Source organism: Elaeis guineensis, chromosome 1 (assembly GCF_000442705.2).
Source record: "Elaeis guineensis isolate ETL-2024a chromosome 1, EG11, whole genome shotgun sequence".
NCBI classification, from domain to species: Eukaryota; Viridiplantae; Streptophyta; class Magnoliopsida; order Arecales; family Arecaceae; genus Elaeis; species Elaeis guineensis.
The window spans coordinates 171839931-171851177 of NC_025993.2; the positions used below are offsets into that span (position 1 = coordinate 171839931).

General features: G+C 36.2%; 1 protein-coding gene across 1 annotated transcript; it reads left to right on the top strand.

The window, feature by feature from the left end:
* Nucleotides 1-336: 336 nt before the first annotated feature.
* On the top strand, nucleotides 337-10722 carry LOC105039587 (probable cyclic nucleotide-gated ion channel 14). The gene is made up of 7 exons (XM_010915779.4): nucleotides 337-717; nucleotides 1407-1908; nucleotides 4232-4444; nucleotides 4594-4907; nucleotides 5522-5633; nucleotides 7201-7437; nucleotides 9546-10722. Exons 1-7 carry the CDS (start codon nucleotides 659-661, stop codon nucleotides 10275-10277), a joined length of 2169 nt encoding a protein of 722 aa, XP_010914081.1. The 5' UTR covers nucleotides 337-658; the 3' UTR covers nucleotides 10278-10722.
* The last annotated feature ends 525 nt before the right edge of the window (nucleotides 10723-11247 follow it).

Sequence of the window (11247 nt, forward strand, 5' to 3'; positions counted from 1 at the left end):
ATATAGAATATAAAAATTAAGATAATTATTTTTTAAATATATATTTTTTTAGAAGAATAAAATAAAATCTTTTCTTCTTTAGAAACATAATAGATATTTTACATATTTTTTAAATAAATATTTACTGAAATATAAATTATTATTATTATTTTGATCAATTAAGTATATAAAAATTATTTTTTTCAAACATCATATATATTTAGATATTAATTTTTTATTTTTTTTCCGCTAACCAAATGAGCCCTTACTCCCTGCTGTTTCTTTTTTTGACGCTTTTCTTCCTGCTTCTCTGTTCCTCCGTGACTGCACCTTTCGGAGGTCTGTTAAAAAAAGGTTTATCAACTGCCTGCATGGATTTGGAAAAAAAACAAAAATTAAAAAAAGGTCCGCCCCGTCTTGTTCGCTCGGTTGCCGTTGGCCGACAGAAACTTTCCTTCCTCTTTGGACCCACTCCCATCTGAGAAAAGGATCCGTTCTCGGTGGTGTGGCAGCCGGGAGGTCCACTGTAGCAAAAGGAGTAATCTCTGCTCTCTTTTCCGATCGGCATCCTAGTGCCCCTTGTTGAAATCAATGACCAGGGTTTCAGGGGTTCTTCAACAGTTCGCTCGATGTCGAGGTCGTCTGTAGATCCTCCGTGACGTCGAGCGGATACGACGCGATGTTTGGATCGAAGAAAGTTGACGATGAGATGGAGCTCAAGAAGGAGAGAACCGTAAGGTGAGTAACCCAACCATCTTTATTATTGTTCTTTTTGAGCAAAACCTAGTTTAGAAAAAAAGAAAAAAAAAAAAAAATCCAATCTTCATGTGGTTCTCAGCTGAGGCATTGAAGCCCCCTATACAACCCGTCAGTTATTTCTTTCTTTTCGCATCCAGAAATGAACAAAACCTGCAGTTTACTTGTCTTGGATTTATGCTTTTATGAACTGAGAGAGATTTGCAAGATCACAGTAGACAAACTCCTGTTGCTTTCCTTTTCTTGGAGAAGACACGGTTAGAAAGATTTGATTTTGTTGTGGTCGTGATGTTGGGATTTAAACCCCAACCAACAAAACTTGTCTGGATTATCTTAGTGCTATAGGCTTTGTTAGAGTTTCTTGACTTTGTTTTACAGGATGAACTGAAAATTTGAAGAAAAAACCTTTATTAAACTGCGAAAAGTTTTATGGGTTCAACTCGGATATCTGATGTTCTTCCTGCTTCAAATAAAGAATGAAGCAAAAACCACCATTGTTATATCTAACTCATTGCCAGAATTGAAGAACTCCTCCTCCCCCTCTCTTCTTAACAAGTCCATTTAATATGATTTTTTGAATTATCTGATGAGGTTCCGGGAGGAAGCAAGGCCCAGGAGCATTAACTGTTAAAAGTTTTCTCATGGTTTTGATGTGCCTCGTTGTTATGTAGGTTCAATCCTGATGAGATGCAAAACCCAGTCAAACCCACCTATCGGGTGGCAAAACCTGGAGGACTTGTAACGAGCAAAATTAGTAGTGTGAGTTCTGGAAAGTCCAAGGTTTTTGCCGAGGATCATGAGCCATGGAGGAAGCGGATGCTTGATCCAGGAAGTGACCTTGTTTTAAAATGGAACCGGGTTTTCCTCATCTCATGCTTGGTCGCTCTTTTTATAGATCCTCTGTATTTCTATTTGCCTTCCATCAGTAAGGGCGATAAAACTTCATGTATTAGGATGGACCATCATCTGAGCATCATTGTTACCTTTTTCCGGACACTTGCTGATTTATTCTATGTACTGCACATGGCTATAAAGTTTCGTACTGCTTACGTAGCCCCAAGCTCCAGGGTGTTTGGGCGGGGAGAGCTTGTCATGAATCCTAAGAAGATTGCCAGGAGATATTTGAGATCTGATTTTTTTGTAGACCTGGCAGCTGCATTGCCTCTACCGCAGGTATCTTCTTCTCTTTCGAAGTTGATCTTTAGAAGATTATTGAATTGTTGATGATTTCATTGTTGCAAATGTTATCGCTCAGCTAAGCTATATGTGAAATGAAGGAAGTACACTGATATGGACATACCTTCTTTTTAATAAAATAAAAGTAGATAAGTAGATATGACTTAATCAAATTTTATGAAGTTTATAATATTGTTTAAAAAAAATCTAAAGATTCACTGTTAAGTTCAATATTTATATTCTTAAATATCCCACATATACGTAGAAATGCTTGCTTCTTTGCTCAATTTCTCCTTAGCAACTCATCCTGCCACTACATAATAACCATAAATTGACATTCCCACAGCTTTTTAAGAAAAGAATTACCTTCTGATTTTAGTCAAGATTGAGCAAATCACAGGAAGGGGAAAAGGGAGTGTCTGAGATGTTGGAGTAAACTTCTTGAGATGAAGTCTTCTCTGTTTTGGAGCTTCATTGAACCTGTTATGTATAAAAAATGCCAAAAGCACCAAAGGATCCACTTGACTCTAAAAGACTAAAATTTCAACCTATACTAAAACCAGAATTAAGAAAACAATCTTCCTTATTGAATCATTTTTATGTTGAATCCATTTAGTTATAACACACTTTTCTGATGAAGCAAAATCAAAGTTTTCCTGTTGGGGTTCATGCCAAATGTAACATTTTAGTAATCATTGACTGATTAGTTGTTTCCTATTACTCACAGACTATGATGGTACTGTGAATGACATACTGCAACTACTTATTATTTGAAAGCTAGACAGTTATTCATGGTTTCAAAAATCGCTGAAACGGAATGATACGACTGGTGACCATACTGTTCTGACATGAAATCGGCACTAATCTGGGTGCTGAGATGCTGAAATGGTTGTATCCATACATACAGGCCATACTAGTCTGAACCATTTTGTAATGATACATACTGGGGGTATCTGTCAGTATATATATACAGTGCTTTTTTAAGCTATGGAATATGTCAATTTCAGTACGTGACATCAGTTCTGATACCATACCATTCCAATGGAAAAATGGTATAGGGCCTGGTACCGGTATTTAAAACTTTGCAGCTATTCTTATCAAGTGAATAAGAAGAATAAGGATGAAAGGGAAACTACATGCATCTCCAAATCATAAGTTACATATGAGTTCTTCACAAGCCTTCAAGTCATATATAATGTGTCAATGATTGAAAACTAAATTACATGATTTTACATTCTGTTTCTTTATTTTGCTTGTTTTGGCATTTCCTCATCTAGATTCTTCAAATCTGATCAACTGAAGCTGATTCTTAGACATCTATAGAAAAGATGAAAAGGGGAATGAATTAGGACTCAATGGGAAGAGTAAAGAAGTGAATTATGAAGTTGGTACTGTTGGGCAGTTGCTTAAAGATATTGCAGAAATGTGGAATCTTTGACTGCCACTGCTCCAAACCTCTGCAAGATGTATGAACTTTTTGTGTGCAATTGCACAAAACTCTAGACTTCCTTTTGCTGAAGTATGTTGAAAAGTTGGAAGAGCCAGTAAATGCTGACATCACACATTTTCATGTATTGATATCTGATATCACAAGAAATATGTAATCTTTGACTGCCACTGCTCCAAACCTCTGCAAGAGATATGAACTTTTTCGTCTGCAATTGCACATAAACTCTATGCTTCCTTTTGCTGAACCATGTGGAAAAGTTGGAAGAGCCACTAAATGCTGACAGCACACATTTTCATTTATCGATATCTGACAAAAACTGCTGTTCTTGTGGATGCATTGGCTAGTCATTTACAATTTGCCAGTAATATGGGCCATAGCTACAGGATGAATTTCTGATAGGTCAATTTTCTATTTGTGCATGGCAATCTTGCACATCTGAACCACTATTTCTATGAACAAAGGGATTGAAAATAGACACAGGGAAGAAAACATAGTTTTAACTGTAAGTTATTTCTCATTATAATGGCAAAGAACGGACCCTGTAACTATCATTATGTTAATCCCAAATACTCTTGATCTAGAGAGATTTGGGTAAATAAGGGCCATTGTATCCACTACAAGTTATAACAGTTTCTGTGAGGGTGTATTATAATGAGATAACTGCACAAGTACTAAAACCTTATTTGTTGGTGAACCTCAAGCTGACCCTTGGTGGAACATAAAAATTTATTCGGAAGAGAATTTCTACTCTTATGAATATTCATGAGTTACAAAAGTTGTAAACACAGGTAGGTGTTCTCATCAGGTTGTCTTTTCTGTTTTGACATCTAACAGTTGCCCTGACACTACTTTTTATTTTCTTTTTTGCAGATTGTTATTTGGCTAGTGATACCAGCAATTAGAAACTCAAGGGCTGATCATAATAATAATGCTCTTGCTCTGATTGTTCTGATTCAATATATTCCAAGATTATATCTCATATTTCCTCTAAGCTACCAAATTATTAAGGCAACTGGAGTTGTTACAAAGACCGCCTGGGCAGGAGCTGCTTACAATCTACTACTTTACATGATAGCTAGCCACGTGTGTAACTTTCCCTTACTCTGCACAAATTACTTTATGTGCTATTGTTGGAATTTACAATAGGATGTACTACTCACAGATAATATTCAATACATTTAGTTTACACTCTAAATTGAAGTCATTTACTAAATTAAGTTCTATCTGATCAGGTTTTAGGAGCATCATGGTACTTGCTGTCAGTTGAACGACTGACAACATGTTGGAAATCAGAATGCAAGAAGGAGAATGGCACTATGGATACACCATTATGTGATCCTAAGTTTCTAGATTGTGATTCTTCAAGACAAAGCAATCGACAAATTTGGACAACTAACACAACTGTTTTTACAAATTGTGATGCTAGTAATTCTGCTATTTCTTTCAACTTCGGTATTTTTTCAGCTGCATTAACCAATGATGCTGTCTCCTCGGGGTTCATCAGGAAATATTTCTATTGTCTTTGGTGGGGTTTGCAAAATTTGAGGTATGATTTTGCATGGTACCCATATTTCTCCTTGTGAAAGTTACAATAGAACAATTATCATGTATTTTTTTGATTTTCCCAGAAATAGTCTGAGGTATATTAGCAATGTTACCATTGATTTGGTTGTCATATGTTTTCTTGTTTGTTATCCAATTTAGTCAAATCTTTCATATATCCTACATATTTTCTTGAAATAGCATAAAATATTGTCAGGTCAGGTTCTTGGAAATCATTTTTTTTCTCATTATTCATTTAGCTCAGAAAACTAAAGGAAAGCAAGCTGATTGCAGTTACCAAATGAGTACCTTAGGATCCTAACAATTTGAGCTAGGAGGAGATATATCTCACAAGGGTAGAAAATATAGCATTTTCATTGGCCATGGGAAGTCCAGTCCATTTTGAGTAGAAAAATGTGCTCTTTGCTCCACTTATTAGTTTCCCTTTTAGTTGCCTAGGTGTAACATTTTTTGTGATAATGTTTTTCATGGCATGACTTAGCAAAAAAAAAAAAGGTTGATTTAATTTGTCAATGTCTGTCACAGCTATTTAGGAATTCCTCTTTATATACATTGATTTCATATTTTTAATGTATCTCTCTTTCTTTCTATTGTCAGCTCATATGGTCAGACTTTGACTACAAGCACCTTCATCGGGGAGACGTTGTTTGCTATACTCATCGCTATTCTTGGTCTTGTCTTATTTGCACATTTAATTGGAAATATGCAGGTACAAAAATAAGGCAAATTTCCAAGCTTTCCTTCATCCAATTGTAATATGTTACATGTTTCAAAAATGCCAAGTTATTCATTAACTGGCTAGGCCTACAAATTAAGTGATTCCTGAATTTTTATAGTCCTGGATGGATGTTATAAAAAGAGCACTAGATCATTGCCATATTGTTTTAGGATGAAGTTCAGGTACTACCGAAGTAGCACCATCATCATGCTACTCACCATGGATGATACTCACTTTGAGCTGAGAGGACTTTGGTGAGTGACATGTGCCCCTTTAATTATAGGCTGACTATGTTGATCTGTTTTCTAAGTTTTAATTGAGGCAACATCACATCCAGTTGGCAGTATTTGCATGGGGGTAGCATCATCAAACCATGCTACTTGTGTCGCATGTAGCCCATGCCCATTGTTTTAGCATGAGCTTTGTTCTTTAATTTGCTTTTTAGTTACCTAGATCACTAAAGTGCAATATTGTATTTGGATTCTTTTAATTGGTAGTCGATAGCACCCAACCATGTCCACAACAAAATTAAACCTGTGGTTTGACCTAGCATATGCATGAGGGAACAAGAAAAGCAAGACAACCTGTGGGGCCTGATAGAGAGATGAATTTTGAATTTTGTTTCAAGTGGTAAAAATGATGGATGGCTTAAAAAATCCTGAATGAAAATAGTGAGCACTAATTGGATAGAAGGTGATACAAAGTTCCAAGCCATATAAGGTTGTGGTTGCTATTATCTGTTAGGTGAGGCATTGGCAACTTGTTGTTTGGAACATTATCACTGCTTTCTACTATCCACTGTTGTGGTTGTGCTTTAACTTGTTTTATCTCAATTTTTCTTGGAGGTATGTGCACTTATATTCTTTGTGCTGCATTTCTATCTGAGTTTATTATTTTCTGAGTTAGTTTCATTTCTATTATGTTCATTAGTATACTTTTTTTATTAAAAATGTTTCAGTATCAACACTCATTTACTTGTGTTACAGCGTTTTTAGCAATGTAAATAGAAAACTGTCTGGCATATTATGCGCATACATGCATGTCTTTGGTCATCTTATGTTTCCAGTGCATAGCCTTGTATGTATCAAGGATTGAGGTATTGCATGCTGGATTGGTATTGGCACGGTACGTCATGGCACGCCATGTCATGCTGGTGCCTGGCATACACTGGCAACAATAGCATGCAAGGTGTGCCGCAAGCTATGCCACACATCAATAATTTATCAACACAATATATTCCATGCTTTATTGAATCTATGCTCCTAATTAACTAGTGCAGTTCCATGTCTTTAGTTGTGCATTCACTTGATTTTATTTTATGAACTAATGCTGAGCCCTGTATTTGATTATATTCATGTATTCTTATTGATATAGTTTTCTGGTCTGTATTGGCTTGCATTTATGCTGTTTTTGGGCATGCTTTCCCTATTTGATTTAAAACTGAAATCATGAAATTGGCAAAATGAAATTTTGACTTCTTGTGTGCTTGTTTCAGGCTTGTAGAACGCACAACATTTTTATTTTTCTCTCATCTGATAAAATTATTTTTATATTTCAGACATATCTGCAATCTGTAACTGTAAGGCTTGAAGAGTGGAGGCTAAAGCGAAGAGACACTGAAGAGTGGATGAGACATCGCCAACTTCCTCATGATCTGCAGGAACGAGTCAGGCGTTTTGTTCAATATAAGTGGCTCGCAACGCGAGGTGTGGACGAAGAATCTATATTGCGAGCCTTACCTGCAGACCTTCGACGAGATATTCAATGTCACCTCTGCCTGGACCTTGTTCGACGGGTACATTGTTAACCCCATCTTTCATCTAGATGTCAATAGATAAGAAGTTAAGAACAGTGGCATCTGTTGAAGTTTTTCCCTTCGTTCATAGAGGGGAAGGACAAACTTATCTTTCAGAGTCTTTTTTTTTCTGCATGAACCATTGAAAGGCAGTACGTTTAATTGATCATTTCTTATCTAATTAATCTAATTCTGTAAATGGAAGACCAAAGCATCACCCAATGTGGAGTGTCATTCTTCACTAAATTTCCAGATACTTGTTATTTGATTCTTTTTTTAAAATTCCTTTTTAATATCCTAATGTAAAATGTCATTGAGTTAATTCAATCTTGTTATGATTTGAGCATCTCAATTACAACCTTGCCTTAGCTTAACTAATGGAATGTGATGCAATTAAAATGTGTTGATTTATATACCCTACAATCACACAAGTTTTTTTTAGGAGAGTTCCATGTCTAGTTATTGAGTAATATGTATGATATCATGGATGAGCTTACGTTGCTATAATGTGTCAATCATGCTTCATAATTAACAGATGGCTAGTTATGAAGCAACATCAGGGGAAATATGTTAGTCTACTGATCACTTACTGAATTTTTGGTGTCATCATAGGCACTAACTACTAATTTCTCCTCTGAAAATAAAAGCTAACGAGATTATGTTCTTGTGGAATATGCATGTTATATCACAAGAACATGATTTGTTTCCTTTCACAATTTATGCTTTAGTTTGAATAATTTTGGAAACACCCCACCTGGCCACATTTTGGTACCAAGCAGACAACTTTGCCCTCTCAAAAGATGTCAGAATTTTGGACATTTACTGTGATGCGTGCTTGTTTCTTCATAGCGAGGAGGGAGGGGGGGGGCATGCTTAATGAAATGCCTAACTTATATCAATGATATAGATGGTGATTTTACATGAATATTGGCCAATTCATTCATTTTGCTCCATGAAATCCAATTTAAAGTGTAAAGTATTCATTCTCGCTGAAACTTGTATGAGGGTTTATCATAATTTTTGTTTAGTGCAAATGTAATCTAAAGAGCAAGCAAGCATCTATTAGTGATTTTAGGTTGAAATCCATTTATGATGCATGATAATTATGTCAGATCTTTCTAATAAATGGACTTGATAATACTGCAATAAGTCCTATATTTCAGAACATGGGATTTTTTTTTTTTTTAGTTCTTTTGATTTCTTTATGTGGAAACTTCAGCTTTTTCCGTAGATCTCAGAGGGTCTCACACCAAATAAAGCAGAAAGTTGGCAATTATTATATTAGCACAACAAAATACGTGCAAGCTTTAGTTGTTTAAGAAGTGGTACTAAGCTAAATTTATAATGATTATCATGGAAATATATTTTAAAAGTGAAAGAAAATATGAAGATTGAGAAGAAATGTTATCCCTGTCATCACTAGACTTCATCTCCTGGTGGGAATTGGAGTGCTGCAGCTATGACCTGAAAGGATTTCATTATTGGAAAGCAACGGGATGTCCATATTGGGCATCCCAAAGTTTAGGGTGGGTTTTGGGGATGTCATCAGGGAAGAATGGATGATTGAGTTGTTATGGTGGCCTGATTCTAGGATTGCATCATATAATGAGACATGAAACGGAACTACGAGGTGCAGTTTGAATCCTCATGACCGAGGAGAGGGGAGGAAATAGGATACAATATGGTAATTACAATTATAAGATGTATCTTAGGAATAAAAGTTATGCTAAATAGATTTTTCTGTTTATTATTATTCATGGATATTATATGGTATTTTTTTAATTATATTTTAAGGTTATTTTGGGCATAGGGGTGATTTGGTTTAGAAAATGTCAAAGTTTCAACTGATGGAAATATTGAGACTTTTATATAGTTGTAATGATTTCATATATTGTTTTCAAGTGATGCAAATAACCTATGGAAAAATAGGCTGAACAGCATTTAAAAGGCTTTGTCACCCTATGAGATATCAATAGTTCATTTGTCTGTCTGTCCCCAAACGCTATTCATCTTATGATATATGCTCTCCTATATAGAGTGATTTCTAATATTTTTTCTCAATTTTTTGTTAAAAACTAGACTTTTTTTAAAAAAATTCCAAATTGCAGGTCCCTTTTTTCTCGCAAATGGATGATCAGCTTCTTGATGCCATATGTGAACGTCTGGTATCCTCCTTGAGCACTGAAGGTACCTACATTGTCCGTGAGGGTGACCCTGTGACAGAAATGCTCTTTATCATTCGTGGCAGATTAGAAAGCTCTACTACCAATGGGGGCCGGACAGGTTTCTTTAATTCCATAGCTTTGAGACCTGGTGACTTCTGTGGTGAGGAACTGCTTGCATGGGCTCTGCTTCCGAAGTCCACTGTCAACTTGCCTTCCTCCACTCGGACTGTTAGAGCCCTTGTCGAAGTGGAGGCCTTTGCACTCCGAGCAGAAGACCTAAAATTTGTTGCCAACCAATTTAGGCGGCTTCACAGCAAGAAATTACAGCACACATTCCGCTTCTATTCCCAACATTGGAGAACATGGGCTGCTTGCTTCATTCAAGCAGCCTGGCATCGTTTCAAGAGGAGAAAGATGGCAATGGATCTGAACATGAGGGAGTCATTCTCCTTCCAGTCAGATGAACAGGCTGCTGATGAGTCAGGACAGGAGGAAGAGCACAGCAACTCAAGCTCCATTAATCCTTCTCAGCCTAAACAGAATCTTGGGGTGACAATTCTGGCTTCAAAATTTGCTGCCAGCACAAGAAAAGGAGTTCAGAAGATCAAGGGCATTGATATGCCCAAGTTACAGAAACCAGATGAGCCTGACTTCTCTGCAGACCCATATGATTAGTGGCTGTTAATATTTATTATGGTGGCTGGTGCTGCTTGTGTTACTGAATCCCCCGCAGCATGAAGGGTTGCTCGGAAAGGATTCTACCTTGTATATTGTTGGGTTTATTGGATCCAAATCTCCATCCAAATAGTTGTTTCTCTGCAACTCCTGTCATGTGGTTTACTAGTTGAAGCAACAGGAGATGCTTTCTGATAGCAATGGTGTTATTGTATTCTATCAGCAGGTCTGCAATTGTTATAAGTTCCGGTTCCCTCACATTGTACAATCTAGGTGTATTTATCACAACAAACATCATTTCCCGTTAAAAAATTGCATTCTCTTGTCTCACTTCGAGATATGCAGCTGGCACTGTAACTTGTAGCTGTTGTTTGAGAATAGGAACTTCTTTTGTTCGGTGTTGATTTGAATTAGTGAAGTAAACAACCTGGAAAATTGGATGTTATTTTTTTTTTTCAGTAATTATAGATTCCATGGTAATTCATCAGCTCATATTCATCTTGAACTTCTGTCTTAAGCTGTTTATTTTACGAGATACTCATGCATAAAATTAAAGGCAAATGAATGCTAATTATTGAAGTTTTTGTCCAGTTGCTGGCTAAGTTACATTTCTTCTCTTTTTACCTAATCTAATATCATTGCCCTCTTTCTTCTTTTATATTCCTAGTTAGTGAACTCAATATTGTTATCCTATTCACCAATAGCTGTTTTTCATTACTTCTTTACCAATAAACAGTTCTATTTTCCTGGCCAAGTTAGTCAAAGAGGTCTCTATAAAATGGTTAGACCAAGTAGGTGACCCATCGATTGGCTTTGGCCAGCTTAGGGCTTAGATGACTCTGCCTATAGTCAAATTAAACACCAATCAGTGTGCCAAAATATGAGGGTTGTGTTGGTTTTCACTTTAATATCATAATATGACCTATCCAATGTGAAATGAAGAAGAAGATATCAAAGACAGCACTTCCGT